At 34.5% G+C, this 22977-nt stretch overlaps 2 protein-coding genes across 2 annotated transcripts; one reads left to right on the top strand and one right to left on the bottom strand.

The window, feature by feature from the left end:
- Window positions 1-783: 783 nt before the first annotated feature.
- Window positions 784-10994, top strand: LOC110997309 (cytochrome P450 307a1). Its single transcript, XM_022265407.2, has 2 exons — window positions 784-1221; window positions 8137-10994. Exons 1-2 carry the CDS (start codon window positions 846-848, stop codon window positions 9378-9380), a joined length of 1620 nt encoding a protein of 539 aa, XP_022121099.2. The 5' UTR covers window positions 784-845; the 3' UTR covers window positions 9381-10994.
- Window positions 10995-15393: 4399 nt separating this feature from the next.
- LOC110997292 (L-dopachrome tautomerase yellow-f) lies at window positions 15394-22865 on the bottom strand. Its single transcript, XM_022265370.2, has 9 exons — window positions 22625-22865; window positions 21988-22146; window positions 20614-20769; window positions 19448-19564; window positions 18480-18656; window positions 17869-18023; window positions 17164-17347; window positions 16446-16548; window positions 15394-15665 (listed from the first exon to the last, which is right to left on the bottom strand). Exons 1-9 carry the CDS (start codon window positions 22734-22736, stop codon window positions 15617-15619), a joined length of 1212 nt encoding a protein of 403 aa, XP_022121062.2. The 5' UTR covers window positions 22737-22865; the 3' UTR covers window positions 15394-15616.
- Between the last annotated feature and the right edge of the window lie 112 nt (window positions 22866-22977).

Genomic DNA, 22977 nt, shown 5'->3' with positions numbered 1-22977 from the left:
TATTTTAAGAAAAAAATCATGAGTGCCACCTATTTGTTATTTTTCTTCCAATAAAAAAAAATAAGTTTATGTTTAAGTAGATAAAACACGAATAAAATGACTGAATGATTCCTAGCTAGATCGATGTATCGCCCCCGAAACCCCCCGTATACTAAATCATGAAGATCGTTGGAGCCGATCCCGAGATTCCAATTATATAGGCGCTGATTTAATGAATATTCTAAATATATACAAGAAAAAAATAACACTTCGTTCCTATTTGTAAAAATACATTATTTATTATTTAACACACAATAATGCGAAATTGGTTTATAAGACGTCATATTAAAAATAGTATCCTTTACATGTCGTACTTAAAATTGTATGCTGTGTGTTCTCTTTAGTGTCTCGATGTGAATGTGTTGTGCCCATAAAATAAATAAATATTATAATCGAAAGCGTCATTCAGTTTTTAACTAAATTGATAAAAATGCTTACGTAACAATAATCTCGATTTTATAACGAATTTAACTTGCACTTACATGTTAATTTCACTAAGACAAGGAATGAACTGCATAATTTGTCTGTGGTAACCATAGCAGACCAATAAAAAATATGATACCTACTTATGATAAACAAAAACACCATAGCACGCATATAAGATATAACACATAAATAACACTTATTAGAACGGAATAAAGTCGAATTTATAGTAACAAAACGTGAAATAGCATTGCAGAAATGCAAATACGTTCTCTATATATACAGCTAGCATGGCGATCGATGGACAGTCCCTGCCGGTGCGCTTCCCGCCAAAACTCCTGTCAAAGGTGTTGTCACTCTTAAAATTTCTTTTAAGAATAAAAATGAGTGCGCTCCTATTAGTCGCTTTATGCGCGTTCATCGCGTACAAATTTTTCTCAAGAAAAACAGTTACTGTCTATAAAAATACAAAACATGGGGTGGAAAAAGTTGATTTAAACAAAGCGCCCGGGCCTCTGCCATTGCCCATCATGGGGAATCTACATCTTTTGGCAAAAAATGAGTCGCCATTTCAGTCGTTCACTGAATTAGCTAAAAAGTATGGTGATATATTTAGCATGAAATTGGGCAGTTCTCAGTGTTTAATAGTGAATAATTTAGAATTAATTCGCGAGGTTTTGAATCAAAATGGGAAATTCTTCAGTGGAAGACCAGACTTTCTGCGCTTCCACCAGCTCTTTGATGGAGACAGAAATAATTGTAAGTATTATTTCATTTATCTCAGTTACAATCTCAATATTTTCGTTAAGGGATCATAAAAAGATTTATTACGGTTAACTACGGCTTTTCTAGGCTTCTAAAATGAGTCCTAGAAAAATATTCTCGAATTTAGCAAGAAACTTCAAAGTGTCTCCTGCGCCTTGCCAACTTAGTTAAGAACCATACAAACCATAGGACACGCATGAGAGGATCCATGATTGCAGTTACATAATTAAACGCTTAATATTGCAGAATATATTTAATTCATGAGTATTATGCTCTATTTAATCGAACTGATTCCATATTCTACATTTTTTATTGTTTATTAAACGTAAAAAGTCTAAAATAGCAATAAGCTACAGAAATAATTCATGATGGAACTTAACATCTCTGTATACAACTTCTTTTATACGTTTTAACTACTTCGTGTGCGTTTGTTTTGGATTAACAATGAGGTAATTGGTGGCATGTTGTTATGATTTTTAAGATTCTGGAATATTCTTGATAGATTGCATAATACAGTAATATATTGCAATTTTTATATATTAATTATTACAATCAATATTTAAATCACTAGCTTATTAAAAATGAAACTAAAATACGTTTATTTTGGAACATAAGATCATCATGGTATCACTTATTCCACGTCATTAAATTCGAGCCTGTTGGCATCCCTATTAAATGAGTGTATACTGTATATGTCTTAACACGTATGCAAAAGACGAATTCTGCGTCTCTTGTCGGTGGTATGAATAATAAAGGCTTCTAAGAGCAACCCTTACTACCCCTTTTACTACTCATATTTGGTTGACCAAACCGATAGTCGTAACAGCTGATAACGTCGTACCTAATACGATTGAATTCAGCCGGGCCATATTTGACCACCATAACCGGTATGTTGTTTAAACGATGTCGTCGTAAACGGTTTTGACTGTATACATATAGAAGGACGTGTTGTTGGCCTAGTGGCATCAGGGTGTAAGTATTAATCCCACGCCCCAATTGAGTTTCTACAGGGCCATTTAACATTCGTTAGTAGAGTGAAGGAAGACATCGCGAGTTATGCATGCCTGCAAGTCCCCGTGTGCCAAGCAGATAAGGCAGAAACCTAACAGAATTTTGATTTATTAAATATTAATGTTTGAAATTATTACGTATGATTGATGAAATTCGGATCCGAGTGGTCGGGGTGGCAATGGTTTAAAAAATAAACATCCTGTTTATTTTTTAATCGCTCGCACGGATCCGAGTGGGCGAGACCGCTACTATGGCCCCGCTTCACTCGGATTCGAGAAAAAAGCACTTGATATCTTAAAAAACATTCTCAAACCAGATATAGAAATCTGAAGGCCTACACATAAAAGTTTGTGGCGCCATTGTTTGTTTATATAGAAAAATGCATGAATGAAAGAATGAATATTAATATGGATTTACATAATTTGATATTTTATTATAATTACTATACTGAATCTTTCTTGGTGTTTGTTTGTCTTTTGACACAATCTTCCAGATTTATCCAGTGTAATCTGTTCTGTGGTTCGCATAGTGATGGATAGACCACACTGGATGGCCACTGGAGGCCCACTGGCCTGCGATGTTTTAAGACCGTCTCACATCGGATCAATGATCTTTCTTGGTTTCTTTTGTCTTGTCTTGGATATACAGTACTTAGTCCATTTACCTGTATTATCGCTTATCGTATCTTCAATAGACATACCAATATAGATTGACAAGGAAATAAAGGTTCCTAAAATCCAAAAAAATATTGAATTCTAAATAGATAAATATGCTTTAAAGAAAAATATTATACGTGTATTTACGATTTAATATTTTTATTTACTTAATGAGTCAGAATCAAGAAGCGCAATGCAATATATTGCACGCGAAATGTTTTATATTCTTTTCATATAAAACAAGTCATATATACGCAAATAATATTATGCGAACACTTTTCCTACCAAAACCCAGCCAGAATGCATTTTGCATCTACCAAAGACACTTTACTATTACAAAATGCGTTTATAAATGCGTTTAAACTTAAATTACATGCATCATATTTCATGGATATTAGAAAATCAAGACATGTAGGTTTTTGTTACAATTAGTCTGAGTCACAGGTTGAAGCGAGCGCGATCTGGCGCCTTAAGAAACCTGCTAATACTAAGTATTGTACAAGTCTTGTATTTCGTCGACAATAATGCAAATATTCTCAAGATTGTTATCAAACGGTAAAATTGACAATAATTACACTATTCGCATCAGTTGATTACTCAAGATGTCATATGGAACATGCTGTAATGGTTGCAGCTCCATACAAACGTTATGTAAAAGAAAAAACTTGGCGATTACAAAGAGTGACAAAGATTTTATTGCCAGTTCTTCTCTTCCGTTCTACGCCCATGATTTGAGAACTGGCAGTAAATTTAAAATTAGAAGCATTTAATGTATAATTCCTTTTTTTTGACGTTCATCAGTGTTCATTATCACGTACAAGTATCATGCGTTCGCTTTTGTTTCGAACGCTACAGTGCCCAGAATGATGTTTCTGGTTCTTTCTAGAACATGGAGCAAACAGGCCGAAGGCTCATTTGATTTTAAGTGATCTAGCCACCCATTGGCACTCAAATCCAGAGGGTTTGTGCATTTCCAGCCAACTAAAGAAGGACCCTAAGTTGTAATAGTTCAGAAATACTTCATTGGGTAGCTGGTTCAATATAGCGGTGGTGCGCAGCATAATACCTTTAATATGTCTCTGATATATGTCATATGGAATGTCACTTTTCTGCATGTCGTATGGATTACCTGGATTTGTCTTGTCATGATTGCCAGATTGCCTATCGGATTGTGAAGATTAGGTTTCATTTTAGTAGGGGGAAGGGTTTGCTATTCTGCCTGGCTGCCCTCACATTAGGTTTTTAAAGGTATGGGTACATTACAAGGTTTCTCCCCATATGATTTTTAAATAGGTAAAATGTCTTCCATAAAACTGTTATTAGGCTTTGCATGTCAACTGTTGGCATTTCGCTAGAGTTTATAGTGCGACGAGTATTCCTTTCATACTTTGACTTTACCAACATTTAGCTATCGTTAGTTGTTACCCAAGTTAAAAATCTTACTCACAATTTTTCTCCACCGATCGAGTGGAATGTTAGGTTACATAAAAGAGAGTCATGGTTCACAGCCGGGATCGAACCTCAGGGATGAAACTCGAAAGCCACTAGGCCATTGCAGGCCATGCAAAAATATTCGAAATATCCACCGCAAGTAGTTTTTGTAACAAAGAGGGGGTTGGGCTTATAATTAAATACCTTGAATTTGATTATAATGAGTATGTAGGGCGGGGGACCTTGATTCGAAAACCACAGTGAGATTTGGAGTAATTTATGCTGCTTGAGTTTTTTTAAACTAATTAAAATAAATAACAATATTTTGTGCAATATTAGAAATTTAAACGATCCGCCAATTAGCAGTGTGTTAGTGTTACACTGCGGATTATTCGTTAAAAAGCCGTTACTTTTTTACATTTCTTTTGTTTTCTCGTGAATGTGCGTGATTTTATTTGATTTTTTTTTCTAAACTTGGTGAATTTTGCTTGGTAAACGACTGGCTTATATGGATGACTGAGGACGATGGGCCCGGTTAATGTTAGGTATTATATGTATGTTTTTTTTTTTAAATAACTGTTTCTGGTACTTGAAATTGGTTGGCGGTGATAAGTATACCCTCCCCCAAACTCACAATCGAGGTATGGAATTGTAAACCTTTACCCAAAGAGGCAAATACTTATTCATCTCCAAATTAGACCTAAAAATTTAAAAGAAAGTTTTCTATTAGCTTACACTTGTACCACAACGCGTCATGGTAGTTAGTAATTAAAATATTCCTATTACAAGGGCAAATCTATGTTATTAGGTCAAGTACTTAGTGTGTTCCATTTATCTAGATTACAGTAATTATTATGACCTACATCACTTCATAATCGTATTTTTTTATAGAACTAAACTTAAGGTATAGGGGGTAAACGGGCAGGAGGCTCACCCGATGTTAAGTGATACCGCCGCCCATGGACACTCTGGATGCCAAAGGGCTCACGAGTGCGTTGCCGGCCTTTTAAGAATTGCTACGCTTTTTTCTTGAAGCACCCTAAGTCGCATTGGTTCAGAAATACTTCAATTGGCAGCTGGTTCCACAAAGTGGTGGTGAGCGGCAAAAACTGCCTTGAAAATTATATAAGTATAGTTACCTAACTATGTAACTCGATTTGTCGAAACTTTCAGCGGAATGTGAATTGTTCATCACGAGTATGGAATATTAGCGAACTACCCTTCGCACGAGCCTCCAAAGTCTAAACTAAAGAGCTCGTGAATAATTCTAGTGTTTGGTGAAAATCGCAATTAATTCGTAGCAGGTTTTGATTTATCGCAAGTCTCATGTGTCAGGCACAGGAGGCTGATCATCTACTTGCCTATTGACAGATACAGAAATCTAATGTCCACACTTAGAAAGGTTTTTGACTTTTCAAAATCGATTCAGTAGGTCCAAAGATAAACTCATACTATAGTTATAGTTTTGGTAAATTGTCAAACTATGTATCAATTTATTAAACGTTAGCCTGATACGTACATGTGTTTCTAATTATTGTAAACCGTATTAGCGGATGAACTTTAGCAAATTAACTTTATTGACCACTGTCAAAACAACTTGTGTTAAAAAGTTTACGATTTTAAACGGCCGGCAGCGCGCTTGCGAGCCTTCTGGCAGTGCGAGTGTCCAAGGTATCACTTAACATTGGTTAGCCGTCTGCCCTGCCTTCTGTAACATAAAAAAACGTCACATCACGTAAACTCTTAAATAATTACAACAATACATGACAAATCTGTGTGAAATTTAAAAACGAGACGCAGTAAGTCTGACTCCTTTACGTCGTTTTGGGTATGTAATGCGTATTATTTGCCGAGGAGAATACACAGCAACAGTACAAAGTAATAGCCGAAACCCAAAACTTTTTATGGAGAATTTTCATTAAGGGAATGTTTGAAAATATGTAGAAATGTATATTATTATTTTAATAAAAAATCATTTTAGGTGCATATTCTTTTTTAACTATACGTCCTTTTTTATTACGTGCAGTAAATTTATACAATAATAATTATAATTGTTATAAAAGACTTTGTTGCTGTAATTACTTATACTAAATAATATGTATAGTACTAATAAATTAACTCCTCTAAGAGCTTCCACTCCTCTCTGTATCTAGCTTTACAGGTCAGCTGCTCTTCGCACATCATCTACCCATCATTTTATTTGTCTTCCTCGTTTTCTTTTGTCATAGCAAGGAATCTATTCCATCGCTTTCTTAGTCTTTTTGTCTTTTTTCTTTATCTTTATCTTCTATAATAATGTGCCCTGATCCATTTCCATCTCTTACTAGAATCTTTCTATTTCTTCTCTTCTCTCTTCTTCAAATTTAGACCTAGAACCGGCCCACTTCCTTTCCTCACCCACCACTTCTTCATTCCACCAGCATCTTTTATTTAAAACCGCAAATATAGATTTTTTACCATATTCTTCAGCTTCATATGATGATATACATAACTAGAGTACTTAAATTAATTAATAGTGTTAACACATTTTTAATATTATATTGTGTGACCTTAAATGTGCGATGACAGTGATTTAGTGTGTTAATAAAAATTACACAAATTACCCAAAAACGTAATTTTACACCGTTCCAATTCGTGAACTAATTGAAATTTGATATAATATTATTTTGACATACAAAATTGTGCTTATCCGTTACTATGGCCGTATTTATAATAAAGGTCAATATATCTATAGTATATTGTACAATCTAATCACTTTCCCTTGAAAGCATTATACGCTATTCTTTAGGTTATAGTATTATGACCAATTTAAGTATATATGTAGATATTACTTATAGTATATATATTTATGCAAGTTAGTAATTTGTGCCTGACGCTCAGTAAATTTATGGATACACACAATGCAATATACGATATTTCTCTTCAATCTGCAAGGGCTGCAATAAAAATTAGCTACGCGCCCTAACCCCGATGAACAAATACTTATATACTATACCTATATAAATGAACTAGGTCTGGATATAGTTGCTTCCCTCACACTGAGAAAGCAATGTTGTTCAATTTATTTTATTATCTCTTCGTGTATGTTGTTTGCCTATCGATGCTACGCTAAAAAAATATGTTATTTTTCTTGTACCAATATGAATCAGTGTGCCGAGCGCTGGCGAGATTTTATAAATAAATAAATAAATCTGTATAAATCAAATTTTGTGCCATTATTAAATTGTATGTTTGCATGTACGTATACCATTATCATAACATACATAATGGATGCACACATGGGCTTTGACGTGGGTGATTTAAAATTATAATTCTATTGAATTCGCTAACATCTAAATGTATCAAATCTCTCAGGTAGTCTTAGAAGAAATCTGGGTCTCTTTCGAAACATCCTCCTTTTTAAAGTGTCTTTAACGAATTCGGTGTAATTTATAGAATATTCCAGCAACATATGTATAGCTTTTTATAAAAAACCAACGTTTTTATAACGGTGGTTTTGGTAGACGTCAATATATGATCAGGTTTTGACAGTTCAATTTCTAATAGAATAGATAGTTCACGAATAGCTTTTGAGCGATGTGTTCGGTCTTCTGGTTAGTTATAAATGTGGTCACGGAACGCTTTTGTTATATACTTTAATACTGCATTTTATTTATTCCAAGATAAAAGTTACGCGTGGTGTAGACCCATGTCTTGCTGTTTGTGTTTTAACACCATTGTTAGTGCTATATATCAATAAAAATAATAACTATGCTACTTATATTTTAGGCAAGATAGTAATGGATACTCATGAATATTTCCTTTGTTTCAGCTTTGGCGCTCTGCGACTGGTCGAATCTTCAACTACGTCGTCGCAATCTCGCAAGACGTCACTGTGGACCGAAACAACACACTGACAACTTCGCACAAATCGGATCTGTGGCTACGTTCGAAGCTACTGAGTTGGTTCAGACTTTAAAGCAAATTACGAGGACATCTGCCGCTCCAGTCCACCTGAAACCTCTTCTTATGTCTACCGCTATGAATATGTTCTCTAACTACATGTGCAATATTCGTTTTGAAGAATCAGACCCTGAATTTCGTAAAATCGTCGATTACTTTGATGAGATTTTCTGGGAAATCAACCAAGGCTACGCCGTTGACTTCCTCCCATTCCTCGCACCTTTCTACAAGAAACACATGGAGAAACTATCGCACTGGTCTCATGAAATCAGATCTTTCATTCTGTCAAGGATTGTTGACCAACGCGAAATGACAAGTTCATTTCACGACACCGAGGTTCCAGAAAAAGACTTCTTGGATGGTTTATTACGGGTACTACACGACGATCCTACAGTAGACAGAAATACTATTATTTTCATGCTAGAAGATTTTCTTGGAGGTCATTCTTCAGTAGGAAACCTGGTCATGCTATGTTTAACAGCTGTAGCGAGAGATTCAGACGTGGGCAGACGTATCAAAGCTGAAATTGACAGTGTCACGAAAGGAAAGCGAGCTGTAACTCTTACCGACAGGCCATCCATGCCATACACTGAGGCAACAATCCTGGAAGTCCTCAGATACTCATCATCTCCCATCGTCCCTCATGTGGCCACGGAAAACGCAGCAGTAGCCGGCTATGGAGTAGAGAAAGGTACCATCGTCTTCATTAATAACTATGAATTGAACACATCAACAAAATACTGGAACGAGCCAGAGAAATTTGATCCATCAAGGTTCCTGGAAAAGACCAAAATCCGCGTGCGACGAAACTCTCTTTGTGACTCCGGTATGGAGTCGGATGGGGAGAGGAACGGACCCATCGACAAAACAAGAGAGGTGGAGAAAGAGATAGTCTCTGTTAGGAAGAACATACCTCATTTTCTTCCATTTAGCATAGGTAAGAGAACGTGTATCGGCCAAACTATGGTAACAACCATGAGTTTTGTTATGTTCGCGAATATTATTCAAGAGTTTGATGTAGCTGCTGTTAGTAAAGATAACTTGAGGCAGAAGCCAGCCTGCGCTGCCCTTCCGAAAGACACATACCCATTATACCTTTTACCAAGAAAATAAAAACTAAATTTATCAGCAAATGATCCACATTGCTGATATAGTGACAAATTTAAAATGGTTCTGGCAGTAGTTAAACTGGCCAACTTACGTGGGACATAAAAACAGCATCTTTGATGCTATGAAATTGAGGTTCTCTTTTTGACTCTGTGATGCCTGATGTGGATCATTTGTTTATGAATTATTTGTAGATAATTCTTTTATGTTGTATTGTGTTTGCTCAGGTCACATAATGTATGAATAATTAAGTAAATTTCGGCACATACGGCGTGCAAATACTAGGTTCTTTTGAGACAAGTATCTGGCGAACAAGCACAATATAACATAAGAGATACGCTCAAAAATTATTTATTTCTTGAAATAAGTTTTTGAAATATTTCCAAATACGTAGACAGATTATTAACACGAAACAGTTTTTGACGTTTGAATACAAATTCAAATGAAAAAAAAAACTAAAATTGTTATTCTATTTTTAATAATACGACTGCTTTGTTTATTGGACTTACGATAATTAGTTTAGATTAGTGTTAGATATGTACCGAGCATGAATGTGTTAAGCGTTTTCAGCCAACAGATATGGCAGTCTGAGACCCATAAAACCATTGGTGTTGGAGTTTAACCAATGATACCGACAAACATCTTGAACAAATGTCACTGCCTGCGCAGAAGCGATTTTTGGGTATCACGGGGGAGGGGGAGGGGGGGTTTGAGTGACGTATCGATCGCGTGATTGGTTAATCAGTTGACGTTTGTGTCCCGCGCTGCGATACGATGCGCAAACTTTCCCCCACTCCTTTGTTTAATGCTCAAGAAGTTTGCCGGTATCTGTATTTTTAGGACTTGTTATCAAACGAAGCATGTGACACCACCATGTTAAACGTCCAGACCTAGGTTCATAACAATTATATTCATGCTTGGCGCACGATATGTGATAGCAATTACTCAATTTTGCTGTATTTTCGAATTCACAAAACTATAACAAAAATTTTAATGTGTGTATTTAACCAATTATAAAAATCTGCTTTTGCGACATTGACTAAATTTGTTATCTAAATGAAATCTTTAACAGCGCTTCGAGGGCGTATTATGAATGAAATATAAATTGTATCAAAGTCTCGTATGTGTAAAATGTTTGGGTTGACAAACACGATATAGTATTCATATTGAGTTGTAAAATTAACATTGAGGAAAAAGTGTAGTGTTTATCAGAATGTCTTTTACACAAACATTTAAATTCAGCTATTTTTATTTACTTATGTCGATTTATGTTAATGTCAGACACGCTTCAAGGGACTGACGGTCTTCAATGAACGAAGATGTCAATGTGGAGATGACGTATTTAGTTCCAATTTCCGGCAAACTGCGCTGTTGTTCTTTCAACAGATATATGTATGATCGATCTTTTTGTATGTAACTTAGATTTAGTTTTCTTACTATCAGAAACACGTCACTATCACTAGTTACAGTACCAGCGCTGTTTTATCTATTGATATGGTATATAATAATCATTTAACAGTAGCACATAACGTTCCTAAGTTTACCATGTACCAAAAGCCAGTGCATTTTGTAGAAATAAGTTTTATGTAGTTCAATGTATGTATGTATAGATTATAAATATAATATAGCAAATTGTATCATGTTTTATTTGTTCCAAATCATTTGATATGGCAGAAAAGGGATTTTAAATTATTAATATCTCTGCTTAGGGCTCCTAACAGACGAGCGTAACAATTCAATCAATCAATCAAACAAAATATCTTTATTCATACACATAAACATGAAAATTCTTAAAAGGCCCGCAACGCACTCGAGAGCCTTCTGCCAACTAACAGCAGATGAGCCTCCTGTGAGAGGTGAAAGTCATTTTCAAAAATGGCTGCAGACAGATCTGTAAAACATCCGAAAACACTCTGTCAAAAATTCGTTCCCAAATTATGTTATACTTCCCAAATCTCCTCGAAGTCCACCGTTCCACAACTGAGTGATTTCAAGGAAGTTTTTGCTGCGCACCACTACGATATGGAACCGACTTAGCGTCCTTCAAGAAGCGTAGCAATTCTTAAAAGGCCGGCAACGCACTCGAGAGTTCTCTGGCATTGAGAGTGTCCGCGGTGGTATCACTTATCATCAAGTGCGCCTCCTGCCCGTTTCACTTAGATTAAAAAAGTTAGCCCTGGGCTACAGCCTACTCAGCCTGCTGGTAAATCCACCACTGCTATGTTTATATAATATGTAAGAACCATTTTAGGTAAATACAAAAGTTTGGTAGTAAGTGGGAACAATGTGTGTGTTTGTGTGTTAATTTAAACCCTCCTAATCGATAAAAACTAAGTTCTGCAGCAATATATTAATTAGCTGCAAAACATGCGAGTAATATACTAGTTAATATACATTTGTTTTAGTTAGATAACCTAACTTAATGTAATATATGAGATTTCACGATTTAGGTAATGCATATCCTCAGACAGCCCTCTTCAGATGCTTCTATTATTTTCTTTTGTTAGCTCTTCTTATCCAAGTTGTACCTCCTATTATCTTTACAACGTCTGCCGATCTCTTTTCGTGTTTTTTGTCTGTGTGTCTGTGGACAGACAAACAATATATATAAGGAGTTTCAAATATTTTTAAATGAAACCTTCTTGGTGTACTTTGTACGCTCGCACTTTTGATTAGCAACGGTAGTTTTAATACATGTTGTAATAAACACGAGTGCGTAATCTATACTAATATTATAAAGAGGAAACATAGACGTAGACATATCATTAATTACAAACAAAAACACAAAAAATCACAGAGAAGATTTATTAAATAAACGATATATATATATTTTTTTTTTTTTTACGTATGTTTGTAATGTTTTCACACAAAAGCTACTAGACCGATTTCAAAAATCATTTCACTACAATGAAACTGCATCTTCACTAGGGATTGCAATCAGGAAAAACGGATCCGGTAATCCGGCGGATCCGGCATCATTTAAAGGTTACCGGATCCGTTACCAATATACCGGATCCGGTACTAGCAGTTTGTGGGAAAATAATATAGCTAATAATTATTTATCGTAAGTTGATTAAACTAAAGAGTTCTAAACTCATAATTGTGATAATTTTTGCCATTCATTCGTTCGACAGATTCATCAAATCATGATGGTATCTGTCATAATCATAAATACCTATAAGACTTGTTTGTTACTTAGCATTCTCAAATACTTTAATAATGATTTTGATCTCATTTCAGTTAATTACGTAAGAAGATATTATAGTTACTTGATAATTAATATTGTTACTTATAAATTGATCTATCTGTGAAAGTGAAATCTAAAAAGACTAAGCTACTCGTTACGTCGTAAAATTATTACAAGTTACCTACACTACTAAATTTTAATTGTTTTCTTGTTGTCTATTTGTCTTAACATTGGTTAAGTAATAAAGTCGATTTTATGTATTTGTGATTCAATTTTTATTAATTACCTACATATATAAGTGCAGTGACACTTGATTAACTCACTTATTTTGTAGTAAAAAGCGAAAATGATCTTGATTTAATCAATCCGGTCGGATCCGGTCGGATCCGGCCGGATTGACGGGAATCCGGTCGTATCCGGCCGGACTGAAAATGACGCCGGATTGCAATCACTAATCTTCACTGACAAATGCTTTGCATAACATTAAACAATAGGTATCACTACATATTATAAAACAAAGTCGCTTTCTCTGTCACTATGTTTTTTGTATGCTTAAATCTTTGAAACTACGCAACGGATTTTGATGCGTTTTTTTTAATAGATAGAGTGATTCAAGAGGAAGGTTTAAATGTATAATAACATCCATTAAATAGTGGAGAAGTACTGTTATTTTTGAGGTTTCTAAATAATTAACATTTTTTCCGCTTACATTGCAAACGCAGGCTGAACCCTACGAGTTTTATCAAAATAATGTTACTAAGTATTGTACACATTGAAAAGGTCTACAGAAAAGTCCGTGATGGTATGTCTACCTTTTATGAATAACCCACATTTTTATATACAACGTTCACAGATTTTCTGTAGTGTATTTAGTATCAGCATTGCACCCATATAATAAAATACGCAATAAAATTGCAATAATATGACCCAGGAGGTGAAAAATTATTATCCATACAAATCTGTAACCGCGTGAGCTGTTAAAACTATTGATAGTACAAACAATGTTGTACACAATAAAAGATACAAACAAAAATAATGTTTTCCCTATGGGTATGTATGGCCTATCCCAAGTCGGAACTCCCGATGTCTCCCCCTCCTTCCTCTTAACAGCAAAAGTAAGCAAAGCTCTCAAAAGTTATGTTAGTTAGTTTATGTACGAATCCTCGAAGCTGCATTTCGTTTTCAAGCATAGACAATTTGTGGGCAATAAATTAAATAAATCATGGCGCTACCTCTTAAGTCTCGGCCTGAGATTTCCGTGATAATCGTTTGTCAATCTAATAGGCAAGTAGGCGATCATCCTACACACCCCTGACTTTTTTGGGGTAAGCAAACCGGTTTCCTCGCGATGTTTTCACCGTTCGAGTGTATCCAGCTCCACTTGACCGTATTCAACGACGGTCGACGTCCTTCAAATTATGGGGTATTTTTACAGTTAAATCAAAATATGTGATATTGAATAAACGAAAGATTATTTAAAACTTTTATTAAAAATACACTTTGTTGACTAGTATATTACAAATTAGAGAATTATATTTAAGATAAAAATGCTTGGAAGCACGCTGGTCCTGCTCCAGAAGAGTATCAAACTTTGATTCTAAAATCTAATTTTTTTTTTGCAATCTGGGTTCAAACTACGGTCTCAAAGTTGAAAAGACTTATCACTAGGTCGACATTTTCTTACATTTGCAAGTATAAAACGAGATGAATTATTTATTAGATCCTTTTGACGTCATTTGCAAGTGACATTGAGGTAGGTCCGGGTGAAAAAATAAAAAATTAAATCAACGACATTGAACGGTCATAGGTAATGAAATGCAAAAACTATTTTTGCTTTGAATTTGATTTGTCTGTCTCTACATTTTTTACCGACAATGCAAAATTCATTTATTCATATAAGTATTTATGTACACTTATGACGGTCAATATAAAAAAAATTGAAGGTAAAATGGAAAATACCAATTTCCATATCAAGGGCATAGACCGGAAGATAAAAATTGGCAATTCTCCGGCGTTCTTTTTATTCGCCAAGTTTTTTTACAAAGAAAATGGTAGGATTTGGCAATTTGACTGTTTTAAAAGCGCTTGTGTGGCAGCCTCCTATCGAAAGAGAGCTTTACAGCGGCTGCAGAAGCGGCATCTTGCAATGCACCTGTAAACCCAAAATGCATATAGCTCAGCCTCCAGGTCCGATATACGGTTGCTAAGGCAAAGAACATTTCCAGATCCAGAAAGAAATTGAACTTCTGCCATCGGAGACTCGAGCCTTTTAATCTCTTGCCAAAACTGTTCAAGAGAATTTCTCACGTTCTTTCCGCAAAGGAGAAAGCCAACCTGGCTGTCTCTTCGCATCCAAATTGTCTTTTGATGATCGACATTGACAATATCACGGAATTTTGATGACGGAAATTGTATTTTCAATTCGAAATTATTTATTCATTCAGGTAGCACAGTGATGAACGTCATTAAGAAAATATATAAAATATAATAAATGCTAAACTTATTATACATTCACTGCCAGTTCTCAAATCAAGGGCGTACAACGGACGAGAAGAACTGCCAATAAACTCCTTACTACAAATTTCTAGGTGCTATTCACAAGGTTCTAACCTTCCTAGACTTTCACGAGTCGAGTCGAGGTTTGCTACATTTCCTAATTAAAGGGTTTTTTTTTAATTCTTTGTAAACTTATTAATTATAAGGATTATTATTGTACTGGCTCGAGGCAACACCTTTGTTATAATTTGTATTAACTGTTTCTTTTTTCCTATGTATATAAATAAAAAGCACACATTTATTTATTTATTTATTAACATCTCTTTGCATACAAAAATATAATACAGTTGACATAATTATAAGATAAGAATTAAATTGGCACAACCAATGATTATATTATAGGTAGAACAAATGCGGAATTCGAATCTCTGACTCATAAGTCTTTAGATTGTCTAAAGTTTTGTCTTCTTATTTTATGAAGAAGACGACACACCAAATTACAAATTTAAAGCCCCAGGAATAATGCTATTGGAAACAAGGAACAAATGAAAAATTTAGCTTAACATCTATCACAAACGGTGCCTCGAATCAAATCCTTGACTTGGGACCTGTAAGAAAATATCATTTATTTATATTATTCGACAAGTGCTTTTCATAAATAAAAATATAGTTTTTTTTTGTTTTATTGGACCACAAAATTAGGACAAACACATGTCAACATCAACTTACATACGAGAATATAAAAAAAAGCGGTGCCGTCCCTAGAACATGTGGACACGACCAGCGAAATTAGGTAAATACAATAAAGTGTCAAAACAAAAAACAAACATGCACTGTTTTAAGCTTGACACTTAACTAGTCTTAGTTGACAGACTGTCTGCTGTCTTCATGCAGCATTGATGCGCCGGGTGCCCCGTTACGCACGTGGGCTTGCGGGGGTAGTCAGTTTCGGGCCCCGCTCAACGGGTCAGCGGCTGTCGTTGTGGGGGCTGAAGCGACCTTGGGCCTCTTAGGTACTGTGGAGAGTCTTCGCTCTCGCAGCAGTCTTTGTTGTGTGTCGGTGGGGCTGGGGAGCCCCCCCATGATGGCAGTAGGTCGCGTACCGGACTCGGGGTCATACCACACACAGAATTACTTCAAAAACTAAAATGTTGACTATGGCTTACTTCAGTGTCGGTTTTTTGTGACGGTATGCACGCGCATCGTAAGAATCCCATCCCATAATTTTTCCCAAATGGAGTAAAACTTAAAAAAAATATAGTTCTATTTGTATGCCCAACGTGTTACCGCCTCCCAAGAACTCCACATTTTACTATCACTAGCCGTCTTTCGTACGCCGCAAATTCATTTCAGTGTTTCATTCAGTATTTTACCCTGACTAGACTTACCTATGTATAAAATAATTGGGCTCTTTCACATCCAATGTGGAGAAGACGAACCGCGGTATCTGATTCACTAATACCCACACCTCATCTCCGACCACCTTCAAATCTGAAAGAAAATTTTCATATTATTATAAGTAAGACATTTTTAGTTTGAGTATACATATGTAAACTAGAGCCAAATTTGACCAGCGTCAGTGTTCGACTGTTATCTCTGAGGTTAGGGCGATACCTCACCGAGACGCCATGGTGACGTGGCAGATACAGAAGCCTGATCAACTTGCATATTAAAAACACAAATGCACACGAAATAGATACAAATTAGGCCAAGACAAGGTTTTTTATATAATTTAAATTAATTTACACAATTGGAGAAATTGATAACAAATTGAGGATATACCAAAATTAATTAAAAAGTAAGTCTGTGGATGCATGTATCTCTTTTCATCACAGCGTTAATACAATTTGGCAGAAAAAGACGATATAATTAATAGATTAATTTCGTTGAGGGAGTGAAACAGACTGAAATTATAGGTAATATTATGAATAGTTGGCATTGACACTTCAAAATACTAATTAAATACATTACTAATTAATATATTTAAATAATAATAGTAATACCTACATTATTAAGCGACAAATCACTAGTTACAATATCCGTATTGTATATATATATATATATGTCTTAATTATGGCTGTTGTATGTATTGAACCTTTTTTTTACCAGAAATATACACTAATTTCTCGTGATCTTGGGCAGCAATGGCTACATTTTCGGGCGCCATCTTCTTTTCCACATTCCAACACAAGATGGCGTCGTTCGCAACGTTTGCAAAGAAAATTGTTTTCGACTTCTCGTGGTAGGCGTGGCTTCCGCTTTGTGTTTTAGGACCGCGGTTGCCTAAAAGCTGAAATAACTTTAACATGGATTAAAAACGAAATAAAGTATGGTTTACTTTAAAAAAGTATATCTATTACCTGTGGCCAAGGTCCCTAGTTATTAGAGTATGAAATCGATTCCTGGCTTCTTATCCTAGGCTACGAAAAATTTATGTATTAACCTCCTAGAAGCCTGTATAACACAACATGACTTCAGGTTTACACAAACGATCGCGGCAAGGGACGACTAGCGTAAATAAATATATAGGTATAGCTAAATATACTTATGTACCCAAAATTCCAAAAAACCTACTAAGAGACTAATATTCTCAATAATTATGGTCATCTGACTAATCAAAACCCTTTTCATCACAGAATAAACAATTTGACAGAAAGAGACTGAACAAAGCGAATCAGGAAATTATTAATTCAATTAGAAAGTGTTGTTAAAAAAACTTAAACGTAGTCATTTATGTAGTTAATTGTAACCTTTTTTCCAGTTCAAAATAATTTTTGAATAAAAGCATTATCGAATTATCAGTTACCTTACCTGAACATTTCCTTGCAACGAATTGTTTTTCAAGTACCCCGTGTCTATCATGTATTCATTTGTGGACATCAAGGGATGATAATACGCCATTCTTCGTCCATTCAAATCCACCAACGCCAAACTGAATATGCCATCAGGCCAACTAATTGTATGGCCTGAAATAAACGCCCAAACCCAATAATTTTGGAGATAAATCAAATCCTGAAGCTACCTTTTTGTTTTTTTAATATTGAATTAGCAATTCATGTTCTTGAATACTAAAATTCAATTATCTTATTTACAATCAAGTACTTACACAGTATATCCAAAAAATTTTGGGTTATATACATTATATGTATTAATAAAACATTTTTAATATCAAAACGAAGTAAAAGAGAAAGGGTGGTCTTATCGGATAGAGACTTCTTGAAAACAATCCAGAAATAAGCTGAATATTTATTTACAGAAGGTTGCACAAACCTAATGGTTATAATATATTTTACATTCAAATTTATATATTTTATGTTTGTAAGATAAAAACTTTTAAAACTCGACAGACGACAGATTTGAAAGCACTCGGAGGACCCATTTTGGTCCTTCGAGCCGGATAATAAACTAAGTATTGAAATTACCTGCCACTGTGAAATTCAAAGCTGTCTTATCAAACACAAATGATGGGTCATCGATCCTCCAAGTAGTTTTAGTTTTCAGGGAAAACACTATTATACTATTCGTAGCTAAATCAGTTATATAAGCAAATGCCTCGTTACATTTTGATTTGTTTACGTCGACAGTTATTGAGGTGAGACCTGAAAATATAATTTAAAAATATATATGTTTACGCCTTTTTATTTCGAAAGGGTAAGTAGATACCACGGATCTCCACTTCCTATGAGCCTACCATAGCTCGCTTTTGAACATTGACATTCGCCATGGATGACGGTTTTGCGTTGGGAACGCAATCTCGAGAGAAGATCTCGTGTGATTAAGAATTAAAATCTCGCGGGATCTCGGGTAGTTTTCGAAAATCAATTCTTTAAATCGAACAATTAGACACATGTTGAAAACTGCTAAGATGGGGTATTATTTTAAACAACAATATTTATTGTAACTTACTACTAACTAAATATTATTATATAATTTCGAAACATATTCATTAGTTATTTTAATTTAATACAAGCGTTCGCAAAGAGTGTTCCAGAATAACTTCTTTGCTCATATGTTAGAAATCTGGGAGTGTTTTTGCAAATATGATTTGATTGTATTTCCCTAATATAATATATTTCATGTGTTTCAATTCATCATTATAATATATATGACAACAACACTAAGAAATAGTTATTTCACTGGAAAATAATCCAAAATGCTATAACAAAAAAATCTTCGAATTAAAATTTAAATGACAGGCCAGAACGTCTTTTCCAACAAACAAATTAAACAAAACATCATAAATCAGTTAACAAATAGTAGATAATTGAAAGAATCTAATCTAAGTTAACATGATTATTATTAATATATTAAAACGAGTTATAGATTATGTTTTATCTTAAGAGAAACAAAATCCATGCGTAAATTTAATTTTTTTTTAAATGAAATTTACCTCCAGAAGTCCTTTCGTTGAATATGTCACTGTCCTTTAGTTCATGTTTCAATATCTGTTTATCAGTTTTCAAATCAAATATCACAATCGACGGTTTTTGGACTTGCTGCCTTTCACCTGGAAATAAAAAAAACAACGCAAAGATGAAATAGTAATAATTATAAATAGGTACTTTGAATGCTGGCAGATTTCCTCACTGCATTGCGATACCTATACTATTACTATTCGTTGAGCAATTGAAGCATCAGTCCTGGATTCATCAGTACCAACCAACATAAATCTTTATCTACACTCAAGAATCTCTACTCCAAAGGGTACAGAATCAAAGTTGGCGGGAAGACTCTTATAAGCCGTATATTATTTTTCGCCTGCTGAGTCTAACTTGTTGAGATAAAGTAGCATCCCATACAAAAGCCTATCCTGTCCTCTATAGATTGAAATGGATGGGCAATGGCTGATGGCAATTCGACGCAATTCAAAGTCAAAAAGGTGCCAAAGTTTAACACATTGAATGCTTATACAATGGATACAAAGTAATAGCCGGAAATTAAAACTTTTTATGGCGAATTTTGATTTAGTAATTATGAATGTTTGAAAATATGTATTTAAAGAAAAACATTTTTCGGATCCGAGTGGTCAGCATACAGCACGTCAGGTGCCGAATACGAGAGCTAGGAATGGCAATGGTTTAAAAAAATTAACGGGACACTCGCACGTATCCGAGTGGCCGCCCCAATCCACTCGGATCCGAGAAAAAACACTTAATGTGTTAAACCAATGACTTGCTTAACGAAACTAAAAATCACCGGCCCAAGAAGATCTTCTTGTTGCGTTGAACTGCGTAAGAGATTTCTCAAGTTTTCTATAATAATGTTGATGACTCTGTTTAACTATTTTTAAAAGCCTTTTAACTAGGTCTGAATTAAAAGCGTTTTTGACCAGCCTATGCCTGTTCTCGGGGCTTTCGTCCTGGATTGTTAATTCAGTAGTTGAATCTAGAGTTTTTGGGAGCCGTCTTGCCCGCTCTACGCCCTTGACTTGCGAACTGGTAGTAAATGTAAATTTAAAATTAATTTTATTTTGACGTTCGTAACAGTTCTTCTTTACCTAGATGAATAAAGATATTTTGTTGTTGTTGGGTTAAAATTTTCAGATAAATAATTTACCAGGAACTTCGAGAAGCCCAGTATCGACCATCCAGAGACGTTCGCACACGTCTATTCTTGGTCTATATACGGAGACCAGCTTAGTACCAGCCGCATATGGATGTAGTGATGGTGATTTGTCCCCAAGTCGCACATAGTTCAATGTTGATGGTATACCTATATAAATATTTAATATGTCAAAAAAACTTTTGAAGTGAAACTTCTTTATCGGCGTTGGAAAAAGAATTACGGTTTTTTATACGCGTTACATGTTACGGTTACGCGCCATCTTTTTCTTGTGGCATTAATAACAAAAATATATAATAACGATAACAGTGATAGTAATAATTCAATTACAATTAATCGAATTTTAGTTATAATTCTGTAAAAAATAGTTAAGTAATTTTCATTAAATATACAACATATTTAGTTTTTTATTCAATTTACAAATTCTCTAATTTATCTTTATTTAATCAATTTCTGTAAAAAAATTTCGAATAAGCTGGTATAGAAGTTTTACTTCTTACGTGTGTACACTAGTACATGCACACAATTTTATCCTAGAATAAAACTCACAAAAGAAAGTGCGACTTTATCTGAATAATAAGCCTCTACAATAAGTCTTATAAGTTACATGTTAAGTGATATTATGCTTAAACTAAGGTGATGTTCAGTAACAGTCTTAGTGCTCTATAATGTTTAGAAACTATGTTCGTGTGTCCGATAAATACAAGCAATTTAATTAGTGCTGCCACATATATGTAGCTTGTAGTATTAGGAAAATCGCAATACCTTTAAATCTTAGTCCCACCTGGGATTTGAACTCGGGAATTTATGAACTCAACAACAACTACAACCACTCTAGAGCAGTCGGTCTCTATGGCTATTGGTCTCTGGTCTATGGCCAGCGTAAGTCTCATTTCAGAATAATATTCTACTACGTCGCCGGCCTGTCTGAATTTGTGAATCAGGTGGTATAATTTTTATTCGTTTTTGTAGTTCTTATTGAAACAGTAAACCCCGTTTAATATCAATTCCCGCATAATATATTCTTAATAAAATCATAACATGCTTGCCGCGTACATATAATAATTTTAAGGGCTTTTTCTATCAAAGATTAAATCTATATTTTAGGATAGAAATCAATGAAAATATCAAAGTTTATATTCACATTTCACTCACGCCTGACGTAAATTAGTATTGTCTATGTACCCATAGATAATGACAGTTACTCTGTAGATACGATTGTCGTGGAGGCGGCGTCGAACGCTTAAGCGAATGTAACGTGACTGTCGCCATATAAAATCGCTTAGTATATATACTTTTGCTTCAAAATAGCTTTAACAAGGTCCTCGGGTCGTTGTATGAAAAATACTTATATAATCTAATACATACCGTGTCTTCGTCGTGGAACGGTGACAAACACACGATGTCCATCGTATTCAAATCCTATGGGTACGTTATTGTATTGTATAAAGAATTTATCCCTTTCCTCCAGTTCATCGTCAAAATACACACCATCTGGTCTCCTTTCGAAATTTTCATTTTTCCTATCTAAATCAGGTAATTTTCATCTTTAGTGGTTTTGATTTTTAATAAGCAAATTTTCTTTGCCGACACTGTACAATGTTATACATCAAACAGGAAACCAACACAATCAGGTCATCAACTTGGTTGAAGTTGCGATATGTAGAGAGGGTTTAAAATCTATTCGGCAGCTTTGTTTTAAAGCATTATTTATCTAATAACTTAAAGAAAAAAAATCAACTGATTTTCACTTAATTAACGCCTGTAACATTATTATAGCAAATTGCGAAAAAAGCAGATGTAATAAAAAATTTAAAATCCACTCATAGCTAATAAAATTCGACTAAAAATAACCTTCTACGAATGTACCTTATTCAAAAATTTTACTAATTATGTCTTATATAACTAAAAAATATTAGTTGTATACATATTTAGCGACGAAAAACACATAGGTATGTGAGTGATTATTATATTGAAACAAATGGGAAAAAACAACATTACTTACAAAAAACACCGTTAATGTCATAATTCAATTGTTTCCACGAAAACACTTCATTCAATTTATGTGTTAACACATAATTAATACATAAATAAAACCATAACGCGAGATGTGTCATCTTCGGTCAACTAATATTCAAGTATGACAACTGGTTTATGGTTATAAATAACATTGAATTAATTCAACATATGTTTCAACATACAACACATGTTTTTATACGCTTTTGTTGCTACGTTAATATTAACTGTAGTCAACGTCAACCATTAAATGTCAATACAATATTTTTGAACACAAAATATTTGTAGTCTATGCATCTAAATTCCTACTATATTCAAAACAAAACAAATATATCTTTATTC

This window comes from Pieris rapae, chromosome 22 (genome assembly GCF_905147795.1).
Source record: "Pieris rapae chromosome 22, ilPieRapa1.1, whole genome shotgun sequence".
In the NCBI taxonomy this organism is placed as follows: Eukaryota; Metazoa; Arthropoda; class Insecta; order Lepidoptera; family Pieridae; genus Pieris; species Pieris rapae.
Note: the sequence above shows the minus strand (reverse complement) of the source record. Positions and strands in the feature narration are given on the sequence as shown.